At 38.0% G+C, this 22,012-nt stretch overlaps 1 protein-coding gene across 1 annotated transcript; it reads left to right on the plus strand.

Moving 5' to 3' along the window:
• The first annotated feature begins 4,716 nt into the window (after positions 1-4,716).
• Positions 4,717-5,136, plus strand: LOC124370232. Its single transcript, XM_046828521.1, has one exon. The coding sequence runs from the start codon at positions 4,717-4,719 to the stop codon at positions 5,134-5,136; it is 420 nt and encodes a 139-aa protein (XP_046684477.1).
• The last annotated feature ends 16,876 nt before the right edge of the window (positions 5,137-22,012 follow it).

Raw genomic sequence — 22,012 nt, forward strand, 5'->3', positions numbered from 1 at the left:
TACCTAGAGACAAAAGGAAGCTTCTAGGCATTCCTCGAACCCGAATCAACAGGATATTCAGCACTGCTGAAAGGATCACAATTCTTACAATTTACTTATATTATAAATTTACAATTTTCCTAATATAAATATAGATATTCCTATAAATCATTAAACAATATAGGAAGCATCCTATAATATGGGAATGAAAACACTTCCCAGCTATCGTGACTACTGGTCGTCTGCTCCGGACTTCAGTTCTGGGTCAAGTGATGACTATGTGCCTGAGACCTGCGCCTCTCGCCCTCCTGCCCCTGCTGCTGAACCTGTGCCTCTCGCTCCCCCTGCCCCTGCTGCTGGACCTGGGCCTCTCGCTCCCCCTGCCCCTGCTGCTGGACCTGGGCCTCTCGCTCCCCCTGCCCCTGCTGCTGGACCTGTGCCTCTCGCTCCCCCTGCCCCTGCTGCTGGACCTGTGCCTCTCGCTCCCCCTGCCCCTGCTGCTGGGCCTGTGCCTCTCGCTCCCCCTGCCCCTGCTGCTGGACCTGTGCCTCTCGTCCTCCCTGCTGCCTCATTATGGGTACGAGCATACCCAGATAAACCAACCAAGAACATCAAGGCTAGGTTCAAAGTAAGGAATGTTGGTCCCCGTGAGATCGGTAATAGCAGGACTCCCCTTGATTTTTTTCTGTTTATGAACAACACCATCTGGGAAATGATGGTGAATGCGACTAACAGGTATGCACAACAGAATCTTCAAACCATGGAAAGAACAGGGAATCTTGGCCTAAGATCCGGATTGCGAACATGGGTTGATGTGACTGTTGTGGAGATGAAAAAATTCTTGGCGATACTGCTGAATATGGGTTTCATGAGGGATAAGGTACTGAAACTATACTGGTCTCTTCCAAATCACTCAAGGGGAGATTTTGGATCTTTTCCGTTATGTGTCAGCAATTTCTATTTATTGTCTATGAGGCAAAACTGAGTGGAATTCACTTTGTAATGGAAGAATAGGTATTTTTAGATAATACAAACTGCCGACAGTAGTTATAACCGGTTGGACTTTGCCCGTCTGGACAAGATAACGAGGCGGCGCGATAACGGAGCCACGGTAGCGGTGCAGTCAGTTCCTGCTCTTGCCTGTGCGTGTATTGTTGTCCTGTTTAGTCGTCTTAGTGTGTTTAATGCTGTGTAATGAATTTTATCCAGTTGGTTGAAAGTTGTAAAAATGAAGAAGACGCTGTGTCGTTTTTTCCAGAAAAAAGGATTGTTACACAATCCACGTAAATGTGCGAACGGACATGAAATGAAATTATATTTACAAAATCGATTCCGTTGGGTTTGTAATAAAACAACGTGCCGCGAGTACAAACAATTGCGTCAAGACACATATTTCACCGGCTCAAAGTTACCTTTTCGAACAGTTCTGTTTTTCATATATTGTTGGTCACAAGAATTGACGTCGACAAAATTCTGCGAAAAAGAACTTGGTATAAATCATGGAACTGCGGTGGACTGGAACAATTACATGCGTGAAGTGACCGCGAGTCACTTGGTACAAAACCCTATTGTAATTGGCGGACCTGGCCTGACGGTTGAAATTGACGAAAGTTTATTTGCTCGCCGGAAAAATAACGTCGGTCGTGTTATTCCAGAACAGTGGGTTTTCGGTGGAATCTGTAGAGAAACTAAAGAATGTTTCTTGGTTGCCGTCGAAAATAGATCAGCCACACAATTAATTCCAATAATTAAAAACTACATTCGAAGTGGAACGACAATCATTTCAGACGAATGGAAATCATATAAACAACTGTACAAACACGGTTATGAACATTTTACTGTTACTCATAAATACAATTTTGTTGATCCGGAGACAGGTGCTCACACACAAACGGTTGAAAGTAACTGGCGGCTTGCAAAACATCGGAATAAAGTTCAGTGCGGTACGCGGCGCTCTATGATTGACTCATATTTGTGTGAATTTTTGTGGCGTCGCCGAAATCGTGATAAAGACTTATTTGAACAAATTATTAGTGATATTGTCGCCTACTGGCCTCCAGAATAAAGGTATGTGGTATTTGTTTTATTACAAAGACATAGAAATAATTTTTAGAAATTGCTGACACATAACGGAAAAGATCCGAGATTTTTTTAAACATTTTTATTCGATTGTCCATTTAATTCTGTTTGATATAGTTCAGGGGAAATAAAATACATAGGTGTGTCACCCTTTAGTGTAGCGTCTAGTGCCAAGTTCTGCGCGCTGGTTTCAACTACGGTACTTTATATAGTAATTTAAAGCCATATACTAATGTTGTCTTTTAGTTTTGTTTATTGGTCACACTGTCTATTAGTTCAATTCTGTTTTCTGTAATATTTGTCAGTAACTTTTTTGTGACAGCTGATGTTGACAAATGACAGTTTGTGATTGTTACATATTGTTCAGTGGTGTGTTTACAAACAAGTGACAAACTAAGTTGTTTAGAACTAAGTTTTTACAGCATAATTCTATTATTATAAGTGATTTACCTTGATATTCTATATATCATGCCTAGGATAAAAAAATTTAACCGTAAGAGGTACCAGGGTAATCAGTTTACAAAACCTAGCCTAGGCCAGACTCCAGAAACTGAGCCTAAGGTAACTTCCTCTAGTTCTAGAAAACTGTCTGGCTCAAAACTACCCACGGATTATGAGTATGAAGATGATGACATAACATAACCTTCAACTGTTATCTCAGGCTATAAACAGTTTTACTAAGTGTATTAGTTGTAGTGCATCAAAATGTCTTAGCGTTCAGATTGATTCTGGTTACACTAATGGCATAGCCCATAAATTAGTGATGGACTGTATGTAATATTTGTAAGTTTAGTAGTGCATTCATGAACACAAAGACAATCCACAATAAGCATGAACTAAATATTAGGTATGCTTATGCCTTAGATCAATCGGCAAAGGGCTTGAGGCTGGTAAAATGTTTTCTTCGGTCATGAATCTAGCTCCGCCAAACTCCAGGATGCAGGCACTATACAAGACCATATTGCCTAGGGTTACAGAAGTATGTGATATTTCTCTCAGAAATGTTGCTACAGAGGCTGTAGAAGAGAATAATGGAAGTTCTGACATAGCTGCGGCTTTTGATGGCACTTGGCAAAAGCGCGGCTACAAATCCTTGAATGGAATTATTACGGTTACGTCGTTTGATACCGGTAAGGTATTAGACTTTGAATGTATGTCTAAATTTTGTATAAACTGTGCCAGAGATTTATACAAAAATGATGAAAATGAGCTGGAAGAGCACAAGAAAATTTGCAATGCAAATCACTCCGGGTCCAGTGGAGGCATGGAAGTGGTATGGGCCAACATCGTTTGCAGTCGGTCAGAAGAGAAGCTTCGAGTGTGGTATACTAAATATTTAGGGAATGGGGACTCTAAAGGCTTTCAGTCTGTTTTAGAAGCTAAGCCTTATGGGGAATATGTGGATATTGTCAAACTGGAGTGTGTAGGCCATATCCAAAAGCGCCTTGGCACAAGACTTCGAAAGTTAAAGTCTACAATGAAAGGAAAACAACTCAGTGATGGCAAAGTTTTGGGCGGCAAGGGTAGGCTAACCGATGTTGAAATCGACAACTTGCAAACCTTCTATGGGCTGGCAATCCGAAGAAATACAACTGATGTTCAAAAAATGCAAGACGCTGTGTGGGCAACCTTCTACCATGGGCTATCTACTGACACGAACCCGATGTCCTTCCGATGAAGACACATGGTGTAAGTTTCAAAAAGCCAAGTTCACTAACACCCCATTTACTCATAAAAACTCCTTGCCTGAAGCTGTAATGTTTCTTATAAAACCAATTTATGAAGATCTGTCAAAACCTAAACTCCTCAAGCGCTGCCTACACGGAAAGACACAAAACCCCAACGAAAGTGTGAACAGCTACATATGGAAAAGATTGCCAAAGACTGAATTTGTCAGCCTACTAACCCTCCAACTAGGTGCAACAGATGCAGTGCTGTGTTCCAATGAAGGTTCAGTGGCAAAAGTGAATGTGCTTCAAAGACTAGGAATGAAACCGGGTCGTTAAACTGTCACAGGTCTTCAAACGATTGATCGGTGCAGAATTCTTAAAGCCGACATGGAGACAAGGGACCAGAATAAAAAGACAAGAATCAAAAGAAGGCTACGGAGGAAGGATAAGGAGGAGGAAGGATAAGGAGGAGCAAGAAGATGGGGAAAAGGACTATTCTGCTGGTGCCTTTTAGAAATGTGAGCAATAAAACCATACTTTTATCTATAAATACGATTTTCCGAAACCTTGTTTATTTATACTTACTTTTCTCAAGAACTAAAGTAAATAGAAGCCTGAAATTGTTTATGCATATCAACTAATATATTGTTTCTATAGTATACAAAATTGTTTGCTTGCATCTAAGCAAATTATTTACAAAAAATGTTTAACTAAAACTTTATTTTTTTAAAGTTGAAAATATTAATTACTAGAAAAAAAAACATTTTTATGAGTAAAACGTATTATAAATAGGTATAAGATACTCCATATACCTCACTTATACCAGTGCTTAAGTTTCAGGTTTGTAGGATTAGTGGTTAGGGAGATAAGTGTACCTAACCATGTGTACGTTTCCCCATTTAAATAGCATGGGAGCGAGAAAACTGTCTATCTCCCATCAAATCATTTTTATAAAACTACAATGGGCTTAGATCGATTTCAAGCCATCATGTCACAATTTCAGGTGTCTTCTCGAGACGCTTTGCCCAGGGACCATCCTGATTTTGATCCTTGGGTAAAGGTACGAGACTTCATTGATAATATGAATGATGCCTTCAAACGCAACTTTGTACCAAGCCAGGAGGTTTGTATAGATAAAAGCATGGTCGGTATGAAAAACCGATGCGTTTTCATCCAATATATGCCCAATAAGCGCCACTCCAGGTTTGGTATTAAGAAGTTCGAGTTGTGTGACAGTGCCTCAGGTTACGTTTTGCACAGTGCATTATACTCAGGCACCGACTTCCTTGCTGGAGGGCAGGACCCTTTTACGTGTCGTGGTTTGCTCAACAAAAGACACCACCTCTTTACTGACAACTACTATACCAAAATTCCTCTTGCTCAGTATCTATTGGACAATAAAACTTAGTTGACTGGCACGATCAATAAAACCAGCCGTTTATTGAGTCATGGCATTCTGGCTGCAGATGTTCGTGTAGGCGAGCCTTTGTATTTTAGAAGAGGACATGTTCTTCTTGGGAAATATAAAGAACGTAAAAGCAAGAAGCCTGTGCACCTGATAAGCACTGCATATGTAGCAAAGAATACAGTAGTTGTCATTAGGAGTGGTGAACGCGAGATCAAGCCGGATATGATCTGTCAATATAATCAATACATGGGCGGTGTTGATGCTGAGGACAAGAACATATACCACTTGACTTGTTCCAGACAAAGCACCAAGTACTGGAAACAGATCGTGTATAATTTCATTGACATAGCGCTGTTCGATACTTACCACTTGTATAAGCCGTGCAATTCAGAACCGGAAAGCAAGCTCACGTTTATAAATGAAATTATACTCGGGCTGGCAAATAATCCCCCTGTACTTGATGTTCCTGCGGTAATCCCCCACATCCCTTTTGGAGAAGCATTTGAGGGCCAAGAGGCGAAAGAGGCACCGAGTATCAACCCGCTGGTAATCCGCGGAATTTTGATCGCGACGGAAGACGCACCTTCGCATACCAGGAACGCCGGTATGAAGAAAGTGGGGACAAAGATTGGAGTAACACACCAATGTACGAACCAGGTGGACCCAGCGACAAGAGGAAAGAAAGGAACAAATATAGAATGGAGTTTCGGAAAAAAAAGCAACAGGAGAAGGCTGGACAGCGACCGCCTCCCGTGCCGCCGAAGATTGAAATAGCTCAGACAGAGGACGCACCATCTGACACACCTCTGTATGATTCAACACCGTTTACATCAGGAGTTCCTTTTACACAGGAGAGCGCAAAATTTTGACTTCGGAGGTTTCCCCACCCTTTGTCAGACATACTCCACACTACAGGGACTGAACCTGAGGCTCACAAGGGACATGCCCTTTCCGGGGTTCCTCCACTGTATGAACAAAGCTTGAGGTGTATCGAAAGCTTGAGTGACACTGGCAGCTCGAGGAGGTGTGGTGTGCGTAAAAAACGATCTGTGTTCTGGTGCCCCGGGTGTAACATTGGCGTGCACAAAAAGTGCCTCCCCCTTCTCCAACACTACCCGCGTGGCAGGCAACGAGGACAGCAAGCTCTTCCAGGAGCTCAGCACTGAGTAAGAAAAATTTCTGTTCATATTTTGTGTGCCCTACCATTAAATTTTATGTACATTGTATTGAGACACATTATTTTAGGTTCGTAAGCTCATATTTTATTTCATATAAGCTCATAGCCAAAAAGTCATCACTTAACATGTTGTGAAGGCAACAACATACAAATATTACTAAATCTACGGTTTCTGGTTTCAAGTTGATAGGCGTGAGAATATTCTAAAAATTGAACACATAATGCCAAAAGCATTCTCCTTAACTCTTCTACATCTGCTTAAAACGTGTTATATTGTCTTTTATACCTATCTTCTAGGGACTGTTTGTGAGGGTAAGGTTTCATAACATGTCTGTCTAACCTGAACGCTTCATCCCCTACTATGACATGTGGAAGCTTCATATCCGCAGAAGGCAGTGTTTTTGGATGTGGGCATACGGCACCTTCATTGATGTTTGCCCATTTTTGATTTTTTGAATATTCCTGCATCTCCTTCTTTTCCATAGGCACCAACATCCATCCAGGAACTTACAGTTTGCATCGACTAATGCACAAAGAACCGTTGAAAAGAAATTTTTAAAGCTCTAAAAAAGGCTACCGGAAGAATTAGGTGATACTATTCTCACATGCTTCCCATCGATAGCGCCAACACAGTTTGGAAAATCCCATCGCTCCAAAACTTCCTCTGATTTCTTTCCCCAATCATTAGTTGTCGACTGAGGAAGATGATCTTTTTCCAGTTTATTTTTCATTGAAACTAACACCTGGGGTATGAAACATGATATAGCACTTGGTGATATCTGAACTTGGAAAGTAAATGATCTAAAAGACTCTCCTGTAGCCAAAAATCTGGAACGAAAGAAAACCTCCACGCATTTAGACAATACAACATAAAAATCTAGGTAAACTTAGGTAACAATATATTGCAACAGTCGTGAGACAAATATACAGATACTCTATAACACGGCTATACGGCTATAATAATTAGAGTTCAAGTTCCCAAGTTCAAGTTCTTATTTGAACACTTCTTATTTGTGACAGTAATTTCAAATACAATCATGCATCCCATGTGCTACAAAGCGCGTAGTAGGTCTATATTACAACATCAAATTATTATGTAGTCTACGTAAATTGAACTAAACACTTCAAAACATTTTCAGGAGGTGTATGCAAGAAGAGATGGAAAAGTATTCGTGACAATTTTATTCGCAGCCGAAAAGAAAACCATAATGGAACTGGAAAGGCGGCTAAGAAGAAAAGTGCTGCATATTGGGAAATGTCAAGCTTCCTGGACAGTATGGAAGAAGAGAGACAGTAAGTAACATGAATTTAAAACATCAATATACATTATAAACACACTGATAGAGTCATTAATTTGATTTTCTTTGTATACATGCTAATGCAATATTCTAAACGTCGCGTCGGTAATTTTCAGGGATTGACGAACGCAGATGCCACTAATAATACAATTGCGACGTCAATCACTGCTACTGATAATGAAGATGTAGTACCTATCAGGCACACTACATCTAGAGGGGAAAGTGATGGTGGACCAGATGAAGATCTGGAAGCTGGACAGACTTTTAAGTTGGATGAAACAGCTCTACCTCCGCCCCAACAACAGGTGAAAAAGTCTTCACAAGAAGTGGGCAAGAAGACTAAAAACCAAACTACACTTGTGAATATGTTAAAAGAAACAATGGATGGACAAAAGAAATTATTTGAATGTGTAGAAAAACTCATGACACCGCAGGTTCCTCCAATTCCCGAATTTCCTTCTGTTCCATTATGAACTTACCTAAACCTCCTGCTAGATTTAACAGGTATGATAAACAGCTGTATAAATGCATAAGTGAAGTAGCTAATGAATCAATGAATAATGCTATTATGCAAGCTATTGCAGAAAATGATGGGGACAATAAAATAAGTGTAATTTTCGACGGAAGCTGGCAAAAGCGAGGATTTTTATCCTTGAATGGTGTAATAACTGTTACTAGCTTGGACACAGGGAAAGTTTTGGATGTTCATTGTATGTCCAAATACTGCTTTATTTGTAAAGGAAAGGACATTGGTAACCATGAAGGCTGCCAAGCTAACTACAAGGGAACTAGTGGGGGCATGGAAATTCAAGGCGTTGAAGTACTCCGTGTCCCAAAAAAAACTGAACAACTTTAAAGCCTAATAAAATCCGCAAAGTTAAATTTAGATTATTATAAGCATGACCACATGAAGGTAGAGTTTTATAAAGTTTTTTTTAATGTTAGTTGTAAAGATCAGCTGTTTCATTGTTGTTTGTGCTCAAAACTGCTTAACCCCAAAACATAACCTACAATAAAGCAGTCACTATGAATGCACAGGAGAAAGCGCAGTGTGTTGAGTGGTACATTGAAACCAAATCAGATATTGTAGTGCAAAGAAGGTTTAGAACACGCTATGGTCGCCATCCACCATCAAGGAACAGCATTCGAGCCTGGTATGATAAGTTTCATGTTAACTGGCAGCATAAAACATTCAAAAAAACAATGGTAGGCCTAAACTGCCAAATGAAGCTATTGAGAACGTGCAACAAACATTTCTACGGAGTCCTCAAAAATCTATTCGCACTGCAGCACGTGAGTTAAATTTATCAAAAATCCAGTGTTTCAAAGAATTTTAAAGAAAAATTTGAAAATGAAACCTTATAAGCTGCAAATTTTTGCAGCAAATTACTCCAGATGACAAACTTAAACGTAAACACTTTGCAGTTACTGTGCTTGATCGTTTAACTGCTGATGAGAACTTTCTAAAGAAGGTAAGGTAAAGCGAGGAAGAGATTGCGCGGTAGGAGAGATTGCGCCCTCTTTGTTCCAGCTGGTTGGAGTTGGGTGCGCGCGCAGCGTCCCTCAGTGCCTCGATCCGCTTCATTAGTTGAGTGTTCTGTCAAAAGTTCAAGACGCTAAGTCTGTTTTATTAGTGATATATATTAAACCTACAACTTTCATTTCAAAGGTAAGTGGGCTGAATTTTGTCTGCAGGATGCATGAAATTTAATCAGTACGATGCTACGATACATTATTCGGTATTTACCATTTTTTTCTAGAGAGGTAATGACATAGGCAAACTGTACAGATAGTGGTTGGTCAAATCTCGCTTCGGCCATCTTAGTTTAAAGCCTGCGCAATCTCTCCTACCGATTTAGGACAGTACGCGCATTTCATGTTGAGGAGAGATTGCGCATTTATTCCATTTAATGTAATGGTAGGAGACATTGCGCATGGATTTCATAATTATATTAACTATTTGTGAATCTACATATTCGTTAGAAATTCATTAAATGTATATTATGAATCTTTATTTATTTTATTAATATGAATTGCATATTACCATTAATAAAACAACTTAAAAAAAAAATTAAAACATATTATTTACCAAGATGACTATTATTTATTTATTTTTTACAGGCTAACATGCCTAACGTGTACAAGAGGAAAAACAAACAAAGGATCCTGGACAGAAGATGATCTATCATCAGCTGTATCAGCAATAAAGAATGGATCATTATCAATAAGAGCAGCAAGCAAGAGGTTTAAAAATACCAGAGTCTACATTAAGACCATCGAATGAAGAAGAATGATTTTGCAAAACGGAATTTGGGTCCAGATGGCCAACTAGGATTGGAAGCCGAGAAAAAATTGGCTTTGCACATAATAAAACTTCAATCTGTAGGGTTTGCACCTACACAAAAGAATGTTAGAATGTTAGCTTACAATTTAGCAGAAACATTGGGTATTAAACACACCTTCAACAAAGACCATAAAACCGCTGGAAAAAGTTTGGTTTTCGTCATTCATGCGGCGACATCCTAATTTAAGTGTGAGAAAAGCTCAAGGCATTAGTAGAGCAAGAACAGAAGGAATGAATAGGGAAGAAGTAAAAAGTTATTTCAATCTTCTCACTTCCACCTTAAAAGAAAAACAACCTTTTAGATAAGCCCAACTGTATTTGGAACTGCGACGAAATAGGAGTGCAGCTTAATAATGAGCCTGGAAAAGTTATTGCCCAAAAAAGGAAGCAAAGACGTTCACGTCGTTACAAGTGCTGAAAAGGGAGAGAAACTGTAACTATTATGCCTGCTGCAATGCAGAGGGACAGTTCCTACCACCTTTTTGTATTTTTAAGGGAGTTTACGCTAAACCACAATATATCAAAGATGCTCCCCCTGGAACTGTTTTTAAAAATGAGAAGAGAAAGTGCGTACATAAATATTGAACTGTTCATGGAATGGATTTCTGAACACTTCATCCCAAGAAAGTCTCCTGGAAAGCATTTGCTAATTTTAGATGGCCATGCCTCACACATGAACTGTCCCCAATATGTTGCAAAAGGCTTATGATAATGACATCATTATCTTATGTCTGCCTAGTCATACTACACACTACCTACAACCCCTAGATCGTGTAGTATTCAAGCCTTTGAAAACTTATTTTAAAGATGCTTGTAACAAATTAGTCACATCTCGTTGTGGTACTGGCAAAATTTCAAGGGACGATTTTGGCCATCTATTGAATTTATCTTGGCCTCGTGCTGCCACTGTTCAAACTTGGAGTTGCTGCGTTTCGTGCCACAGGAATCCATCCTCTAAATATTGATGTGATACCAGACTATGCATATCTTTTACATTGTGACCAAGATGTAAACCAGATTGTTCCTGATCCCACAACACTCCAACCAACCTTGACATCAGTTAATAATCCAGTATCTGAAACCACCTATTTCAATCCAATCATCTCAATCAAATCATTTAATCCCTCCAATCTGTCAACCAATCAACCTCAAGACAATGTTCAGCCGCATCTGTAGAAACTCCAACAAAAGTTTTACAAAAAAAACTTTCACCGATTTCCTAAAAGTTTGGAGCCTTCAAAATCAAAAAGGAAGCAAAGAAGTGCCATGAATGTTACAGATCCAAATAACATAACCAAAATCAAGATAAAAAAAAGAGTTAGCATCAAACAAGAAAAAAGCGACCAGATGAAAATAAGAAACCTGCATGGAAAGAACAACCAAAATCTTGCAAGATACAAAAAAAAGGACTTAAAACAAAGAAACGGTTGATGTTTGAGCAAATCTTCTACATCTGAGGAAGATGACGCAGACATTGAACTTCTTTCCGATCATGTCAGCGATAATGAAGATGATGAGTGTACAGAGTGTCTTGAACTATATCAGGAGACTACTTCGACATCTGACTGATCAAGTGCATGGTCTGTGGAAGATGGATGCACGAGAGCTGTACAATTTATGAAGGAAAGTGCATTGACTGTGGACGCCGTGAAAAAAACGTCAAAAAAAATGATTTTAATGCTCTATTATGTAATAATGTTTTTAAAATGTGCCCAAGTTAAAATGTTTAATTTTTCAATTTCTTACATCAAGTTTGAAGGTTTCATTAGTTTACATTAATAAATATGTTTAAAGTGTGAATTGCAGTAGTTATTCCCATAAACAATCTCTCCTACCATGTGCGCAAACTCACCTACCCTACGAGGAGAGATTGCGCAAAAACACATTTTACGATTTTTTTTATTATTTCGTATATTAAACATAATAATATAAATTCTGGAAAAATTACAGAGAATAGACAAACCATACAATGTAAATATAACACTAAAAAAATTGTATATTCAACTAAAAATTTTCGTTTTATTAGATATTTTGAATTGTGCGCAATCTCTCCTCGCTTTACCTTAGTGTTTTCTGATGAGGCCACGTTCCATGTATGTGGAAAAGTGAATAAACATAACGTGCGTATTTGGGGTACAGAAAGACCATATCAAGTTCGGGAACATGTTCGAGACAGTCCCAAGTTAAATGTGTGGTGTGCTATTTCCTATGACAGACTTATTGGCCCGTTTTTCTTCAATGAAAAAACAATTAAATGGTAACATTTATCTAGACATGCTAGAAAACTACGCTTACCCACAGCTAGAAGACCTACAGCCCAACGTATTTTTTTCAACAAGATGGTGCCCCTCCGCACTGGAACTTATTTGTAAGAGAATCACTTGATGACACTTTCCCTCGTCGGTGGATTGGGCGCGGTGGTTCCATAGCTGGCCCCCACGGTCCCCAGACATAACACCATGTGATTTTTTTGTCTGGGGATTTGTAAAAGACCAGGTTTTCAAGTCTAAAGTGTTAAACATTCAAGAATTGAGACTAAGGATTATCACGGCCTTTTCCAAAATTAATGAGGAAATGGCGTCATCGAGTGTGGGCAGAGTTAGATAGCCGAATCGACTATCTTTTTGCCAACAATGGAAACCATGTTGAGGTTCACAAATAAAGGTTGTACCCAAAATAACTTAAGATTATGCGTGTTACTTTAAATCAAAAAATTCTTTTATATGTGTGTTATTAAAATAATTACAATCTAATAAAGTTGTTCAGTTTTTTTTTGGGACACGGTGTATTATATGACCGTTCTAACACAGTGAGTAATCCTGCCATGTACACTAACTATTTAGGGGACGGTGATAGTAAATCATTTGCAGTGGTGAGCCAGAAGAAACCCTATGGAGATAATAGAGATAAAAAACCTGGAATGTATTGGTCACATCCAGAAGAGGATGGGCACCAGACTGTGCAGACTTTGTCAAAAAATGAAAGGTACGGTGTTGGCAGATGGAAAACCCCTTGGCGGTAAAAATCGGTTAACAGACAATGTAATAAATGAGCTACAGAGCTATTATGGCCAAGCTATTAGAAATAATAGTGACAATATTGACAACATGAAGAAAGCAGTATGGGCTACTTTTTTCCATAAGGCTTCAACCGCTGAAAAACCTTTGCATGGACTTTGTCCTACTGAAAGAACCTCATGGTGCAAATACAATCGAGCAAAAGCCCTAAAAATTGATTTACCAGCACCAAAAAAATTTACCAATGGTCGTCATGGAAACTATAAAACCAATTTATAAAGATTTAGCTGATCCCAACTTGCTTAGAAAGTGCTTGCACGGCAAAACTCAGAGTCAAAATGAGTCATTTAATAATCTGATTTGGTCGAGGATACCAAAAAACACATTTGTAGGCCTATCTACTCTAAAGATTGGAGTGCTTGACTCAGTTATATCTTACAGTATAATGAGGGTGTCCTTAGTAAAGTAAAAGTACTACAGAAGTTATGTGGCAGTTGTGAAAAATAGCAAATTTAACATTGGTAGCATAGGTACGTACCTGTCCCCTTAATGGGGTTGTAAACCGCCACAACAAAAAATCGAGTACCCGATGCTATTCGAAAGACTGGTTCTTCTCACCAGCCTGTAAAATGTACAAGACGTCGTTGTGGTGTATGCAGCAACAAAAAGAAGCAGGTGCAGACAAGCTGGCTTTGCAATGTGTGCCAAATACCACTGTGTATCAAGTCCCAAAAAACTGTTTCTGCGTCTTCCCTGAAAAGAAGTGAAATATAAGGCAAGAATGACGTGAAGACTCTTCTGTTAGGCTAATTTAGACTCTGATGATAAGACTGATTTCTTTTTACATACAACCCTTTACTTATATGTGAATAATTTTATCTTCTGTCACTTTTTCTTTATCAATATATTTTATGGTTTTTATCAAAGACAAAGTAAGGATTTAATACAGTTTTATATCTTTTTATCGATATAAGGAACCATTTAAAGTTTCAATTATGTTTACTTTTGTAATATTAAAATATATATTACGTTTATATATTTCTAATGCCTTATTTATTTATTCATCCTCACTTTTCACTTATTTTTAACATTATAGTGATCCAATGAAAATCAACCCGCAGCTGCATGGTTTTACACATAAGTAACACCCTGTTATCAAGAAACGATAAGAAAAAAAATTATATATACATTTTATATTACCCTAAGTGGTGATGAGTTATATTTTCATTGTTAAATTAAATATTTTCACAAAAATTTTCCGTGCAGGTAGGTGTTAAATATAATGGATTTTCCTGTGCATGAAAGAGAAAATTTATTTCATTACCTTTCATTTAATGTAGCAGTCATTGTAATTTGTATATTGTACAATAAATAAAAAGAATATAAAACTAGGGAGTTCTTTTTCGGACACCCGGTATATTTTATATGAGCCATTTTGAAATTTGAAAAGACTAACTTTTCAATGCAAAGTTATCTGTTCCTTTGAAGATATTTCAGACAAAAATATTTACCTTTCAGGGGAGATGTCGTTGAAAACTTCCAAAAAACTCAAAAACATTTTTTTAGGCTTATTTTAGTTCCTTATTTTATTCTGAACACGTTGATATATAATACATGCATGTAATATTATTGTAATTCAATATATTTTTTCACATTTAAGAATCTATTGCATGTCATTTTTAGCTCCTGAGGCGACTAACATGCGTAGCGTTATGATTAACTACTCTGTACTTCGATACATATGCCTAAGAATATCATTTAGGATTTGTTTTTGTTAGGTTGGCAGTAGTTACTTGATTTCAGCAATCAGCAAACAACCCCAGTTGAATAGTTTGTTTGTATTTATTGTTTTGGTTGTCAGTGAAACTGTTTTCTGAGATTGATTTGTTGTGAAAGTTACTTTGAAAATGCCGAGGTGTAAGAATCTTTGGAAACGAAAATTTAGGGGAAATCAGTTTACAAAATATATAGGCATCAACCAGCATCAAGAAAACTTGTATTCTAGTTCTCAAAACAAAGATATTCTAGATATAGCGGTTGAGGTTAGTACCCCATCTCAAGATCAAAGCCGAGGCGTAGTTCAGGATAAGCCTACATCAAGTTCTAAAAAGAAACTTACCTACATTACAGAGTTTGTTGAAAATGTAAGTAGTGAAAACACTTCAAAGAATGTAATAATTGATACTGATCTTTTGTCCAACCTAGTAAATAGTTTTGTTCAGTGTAAGTACTGTGAAACAAACCGTGAAACTGTCGGAAGACTCAAGTGCTCTTAAAGGCTTAGCTTGTAGAATCTTACTCTCTTGTACTAATTGCAACAAGAAACAGTTAAGTATGTCCTCCAAACTTACTCCAAAACGTCTCTATGAGGTGAATAGTCGTTTTGCTTATGGTATGCGAAGTATAGGTAAAGGTGAAACAGCAGGCACTATGTGCTGTTATAAATTTGCCTCCATTCAACACTAGTTTTAACAGGAAAACAGATTGACGACAGAGCTTAACAGAAAGTATGAAACGCACATTGTTGAAAAATCATCATAAGGTAAGAAAGAAAGTTAGACAAAGAGAGGAAAACCTTGGTACTTTGCTTTGACCTTCAAAACGTCATCTCTTTGCCTCGAGCCAATGTTAGCTGTTTTTTCTATAAACAATCAATTGTTAGTAAGATGGAGGAGGCAACAGAAGAAGCAGTTAGACATGTCTGATGATGGTGAAATAACTAGAGATATAAGCATCCGACTAGATGTTACATGGCAGAGACGAGGCTTCTCGTCACTAAACGGTGTTGTGATTGTTTCAAGTTTTGACACGAGAAAAATATTAGATGTGGAGGCGCTAAGTAAATACTGCCACATTTGCAGTATAAGTAAAGGTAAGACCAAGTCCCATTTTTGTAAAAAGAACTTTGAAGGATCCAGTGAGGCGATGGAGGTGGAGGGTGCCAAAAATGTATTTGCTCGATACGTTGCCACACGGTATGTACTTTATAAGAATTATCTGGGAGATGGGGACAGTAAAGGGTTTCAGTCAGTGGTGGATTCTCAACCATGTGGAAAAGATTTCAAAATTGAGAAGTTGGAGTGCATCTGCGTATTGGGGAAAGGCTACGAAGGTTACGAAAGAGCATGAAAGGGCAAAAGTTGAGCGATGGCCTGAAAATTGGTGGGAAATCAGGGAGGCTGACTGACAGTGCAATAGATTCATTGCAAATTATTAAGGTCTTGCCATCAGACGCAACAAAAATGATTTAGAAAAAATGAAAAAGAAGTATGGGCAACATTCTTCCACAAGCTTTCGATAGACGACAATCCCCAACACGAGCAGCTGTAAGATGTGGCGTGGTGTAAATATAACCAAGCTGAAAAAGAAGGACAAGCTGATAATCATAATCACTCATTAGACAAAGCTGTATGTGAAATCATAAAACCAACATTCAAAGATTTGGCAGACCCTGACCTGCTGCGCAAGTAGTTACATGGTAAAACGCAAAACGTAAACGAAAGGTTCAATTCACTCCTATGGACAAGAATACCAAAAATCAACTTTGTACGGATTTCTACTTTGAAGTTTGGCACTTATGATGCTATAATAACATTAACCCTTTGGCCGCTGACGTCCTCATATGAGGACGTTTCGTAATATCGTTATAAAATTTTTATTTAAATATATAGAAGGTCTAGTTTTGTGATTTCCAATCCCAAAAGTCAAATTAACTATATTTGATGTTCATTATGTTGGTACCACTGTTTTGCAATAGTCACGTGATTTAAATACACCAGTGTGTAGTCAGCTGTTACTCGTTGCGCGGGAACATTGTGGTTACTATTGTTGTGTTGTGTTTCTGCTGAATGCTTTGTGCTTTATTGTTGTTTTATTATTTATATTTGTTATTTATGTATGTGTTTTGAAAATGAGTAGATTACCTAGTTCACCACTCAGTGAAAATACTATACGAAACCTATGAACCTAATGCAAGTAGTACTTCTAGTTTTGTAAATAGGGCTGTATTATCATCGGACTCTGAAGACGAATGTGATGTTGACGACCCTAGGCCTGGGCCGAGTAATCAGACACAGGCACCAACTAGGCCTCGCCGTCCCGGCCGTCCGTCTCGCCGACACCCAACCACTCCCCACTCAATTTCTAGTGATGACACTGATTCAGAATCAATTGATAGTGATAATGATGGTTGGGAGGATGTTGTAGAAAATAATGATCGTAGACATGTCCATAGCTTTACTTACCATGAATTACCCGGAGCGAAACACTGCCCACCAACAAACTCTTCCCCCATTGACTATTTTGATTTATTTTTCTCGTTTGCATTTTTTAATTTACTTGCTACGCAAACGAATAATTATGCACGATATTTTATCGATACTAACCGTGCTAGGCTATCCATCCACAGTAGATGTCGTAATTGGAGAGCTGTAAGTTTCACAGAAATCAAAGTATTTATCGCAGTACTGTTGAATATGGCCTAAACAGAAAACCAAATATTGAGATGTAATGGTCAACGAAACCTTCACAGGAAACACCATGGTTCAGGAATTGCTTTCACGGATTATATTTGAGACGGCTTTACATTTTTTTTCACGTGGTAGACACCAGACATTTACCAAAACCAAAGGAACCTGGTTACGATCCTTGTGCACGCTTTAACCCTTTGGTAGATCATGCTAAACGTATATTTAGACATCATTACACCCCTAATAAACAGTTATCAATAGATGAAAGTCTGAATGGAACTAAAAATCATACGCAGCTATTACAGTACTTACCAAATAAGCAGCACCATAAATGGGGGATCAAACTATATGGATGATTTGTGATGCCGTTACCAAATATTGTTTAATATTGTTGTTTAGGCTTTATATGCGACAAAGGATCAAAAAGAAGCAATGATGGTTATGATAAAAAAAATGGACTTGCTTACAACGTTGTTGTGAAATTGTTAGAAACGTGTAATTATCTGAATAAGGGGTTTCATATTTTTGTTGACACTTTTTTTACATCAAAACCACTTGCTTTTTATATTCAAAAGTGACACACAATACTGGAACTTTACCGTCAAATAGAAAAGGAATTCCCCAACATATGACCACAAGATTTGAAGTTGGAGAAAAACGATACTGTCGTAAGGGCCCCATGCTTATGCCCCATTGGTTATCGTGTTTGTTTACATTCGAATCAGAGGAATTAATGTGGTTTATTTGTTGTTTACGAGTGTATGTGATAATATATTGAATATGAAGAGGTCTCGATCCCCCGTGAGTGAGGGAACTATCAGAAATATTATCGAAGAAGACGATTTGAATGACAGTTTTGTCAGTGAAATTTTCAACCTCGGCCATGCTTCAGACAGTATTTCTGATGTTGATGAAACGGATGTAGACCCTAATTTCGATCCCAATGAAGCTGAACCATCGTCAGGTAATCTTTGATTAGAGCTAACCCATTATTTCAATAGGTAGAGGAAGTGGTACAAATGTGAGCTATGAACACAATTTCGGCAGAACATAGTCATTGTTAAGATCACGTACATCCGGTCCCAATATTTCCAAGATTTCGTGTATTGAATTCCCCATCATAAAAGAGTGGCAACAGCTGTCGGTGTTTCGCGGCGAACTCTAACCCGTATAAGTGTCGAAAAAAGATAATTAGCTGAAACAACGACTTCCTTTGAAACTCCAAACAAAGTGAGAAAGGTGCCAAAAAATGTGACTGGACTCGATGATTTTGATCTTGGTGTTATAAGACGGACAATCAACAATTTTTATTTGACCGAGAAATGTCTACCAACACTGAAGAAAATTTGTTCAAAACTCGAAAGTGAAATACATTTTACCGGGTCTATCTCGAGTTTGAGAAGAATTGTTAGGAAAATGGGCTACAGATGGAGAAAGACCAAATCATATTCTCATGGAAACCCAGGGTGTTGCTTACAAATGATTTGTATATTTGAGAAAAATTCAAGAATACCGGAAGGAGAAACGCCCCATAGTTTTTACGGACGAATCTTACATCGGTTCAACTCATGTTTCCGATGACTCAAATGCAGGAGTGGCGGCCCCCCATTGTCCAAAGGCGAGCGACTTATTTTTCTACACGCAGGAGGAGAAATGGGCTTCGTGAAAAACTGTTTGACAATGTGGAGAGCCAACATAAAAACAGATTATCACGACAATGTGAACGGCAAGATGTATTTCAAATGGCTGACGGAAAAATTAATTCCAAATTTACCTTCTTGGACTGTTGTGGTTATTTACAATGCATCTTATCACAATGTCCAAGTAGATAAGTGCCCAACTTCGAAGAACACTAAATCAGAAATGCAAGATTGGCTGATACAGAAGAATATTGCATTCTCATCGTCATCGCCGAAGGTGGAGCTCTATGAGTTGATTAGGCAAGACAAACCGGCGCACATTCGCTATCAAATTGACGAGATTATGAGGGAACATGGACACGACATCCTTAGGCTCCCTCCATATCATCCCGAACTCAATGCCATAGAGCTAATCTGGGCTGATGTAAAAAACTGGGTTGCAGCTCACAATGTGACTTTCAACATACATGATGTTGAGCGCCTTGTGAACCAGAAGTTCTAAACCATAACTGAAACGGACTGGAAAAAAATATGTGAAAATGTGAAGAAAATGGAAGAGAAGTTCATAGGAGGTCAAAATCAACTAGAAGATACCATTGAATCTTTTGTTATCGATCTTGGTGCAGAGTCCAGTGAAGAGGACAACAGCGACTTTTCTGAAGATGACATTGAAGACGGGAATTTGTCAGGGATCGAAGAGTTGATTTAAATGTTTATTTCCAATCTACACCCATTATTGTTTATGGACAACGAGGAGGACAATATGTCACTTTGGAATCTTTAATCCCACAATGTTGTAATTATTGTATATAATAAATATTGTTTTGTGAGTATGTAAAATATGTAAATAACTTTTAATGCGGCCTCCGGCAGTCTCAAGCCTGCAATCAAGAATTGAACTCTGAACGCAGAGAGAAAGTTATTTGTAACCATCAGAGGGAAATACCTTATCACAATAATTATGTCATGGATTTAAAGAAATATTATTTAAACATTTCTATGAAATCAATTTAAAGAAATATTTTGGTTCATACTGTTTAATATAAATGTGTTTCCTCCATTGATAAAATAACGAAGATATTTTAATTTGTTGTGGAAGACACGAGGGCCAGAGGGACCTGCTAGAGTTGAATGTACCGAGTAAAAGTAGAGGAGGTGGAGTGGGAGCATTGGCGTTGTCTCTCAGGCCACCCTCTCCCACGCGCCTAGCACAGTGACACTACCTGTACCTCAGGGTCACTCCCTGTACTGTGACTCCGGCCTTCATCAGTCCCGAGCCTCAGTCTAGCAGCCTCAGCCCAGTGTGCCAGTGGCGAATGGCTTACTTGCGTCAGAACCACCTCTATAACAATTGGCGTACCGGGAATTACAATTTAAAAGTGATGTATAATATCTTATTGGTGACGGATCCAACTTTCATACAGGGATTAGTTATTTTACAGTTGACTTTTTCAAAGAGCACTACCTTTTTAAAGTATGTTTCCAAAAAATTGAACTTTGGGACTTAAGAACAGATCCAGCTACGAAAGTCGCTGAAGCATGGCACAGTATTCAGCATTTCTGGAGTGTCAATATTACTTTGGACATGGTGATTATTAGCGACCGAACTCAAGTACAGGTGTTCAAAATAGACACTGAGTTGGAGAATTATTTGGAAAAAAACATGTTTTCAATTTCCTTGAGTCTCAGAAAGTATGTGACGACGACAGAAGAGGAATGGATACAAAAGATTATCAACCCGCATTACCTATGGATCGCTATTTTATTGTTGTTGCAGAAAAAATTCTTGTAGGTGTTTTTTTACCTTTCACAGGCAAATCTCTTCTCCATGTATGGAATTTAGAAAATGGCGTGAAAATAAGAGAAGAGACGAGCCCTATGGGAATGGGTTCCAGAATCTGCAAGGTTACAGGTTTTAAAAACAGCGAAGACATACTTGTTACGTGTGGGCCCTGTGTTTTACAAAATGAATCAAGACAAGATCTAACAGAGGATTATATTTATTGCATATATAGTTCTGCTCGACTTAATTTTTATCCGTTTATGCAAGCCAATCTCTCATACAGCAATATTGGTGAACTAAACAAAAATTATTTCTTATGCCGCAATGACGGAGAGATTACAATCCACAACTACAAGAATTGGTAACGAATTTTCACCACTTCACTCAGCGTATATATATCCGGCGTTATTAACAGCGGATTCCTACTGATAGATGAAAATTACGTTTCACACACCTTCAACAAGTCAAGTTTGTCCTGGAAAACTTATTTCTTTGGTGAAATCATGTCGTTTGAGACTCTGTTTGGAAATTTTATAAGGATGCAACTTGAAGAAACAGTAACTGAAACTTGTGTGTGGGAGATTGGCAGTGCAAGAATGAAGAAAAAACACATTTATCGTTCCCACAGTCCGAATACAAAAGATTTAACAGTACTGGCACGAGAATTGTGTTGAAGGAGGACACTTTAAAAAATTCATACTTCCTGAGAGGAGTTTCTGGTAACAACAAAAACTGATCAGTTATCATTCGTAGATATCCCGTTGTAAAATACAATGAAATAAATTAAAATTAGATTTAAGCAGCATAGTTTTATACAGTTTAAATTATTCCCTCTGCAATCCTAGTCATTTTTGTTCTACTGGCTTTTGTTACAGTATTTATAATCACTAGATTGAAGAAATTCACAATTCAAAAATTAAATACTTGTTTTAACATGTTAATATGAATATTACATGAATAGGTATTATGTGATTTTATAAAGCTTATGCTGAATTAAGAATTCTTAATATAAATGTCTTTTCGTGGAGCTCCATCTATTCAGACATAATCAGTAATAGATACTTATACATACGTTCTACCCAAATAGTCCACTCAATAATGTAATTATACGATAGCAAAATATAATATACTTGTCATTTCCCTTGAGT

Source organism: Homalodisca vitripennis, unplaced genomic scaffold, assembly GCF_021130785.1.
Source record: "Homalodisca vitripennis isolate AUS2020 unplaced genomic scaffold, UT_GWSS_2.1 ScUCBcl_52;HRSCAF=833, whole genome shotgun sequence".
NCBI classification, from domain to species: Eukaryota; Metazoa; Arthropoda; class Insecta; order Hemiptera; family Cicadellidae; genus Homalodisca; species Homalodisca vitripennis.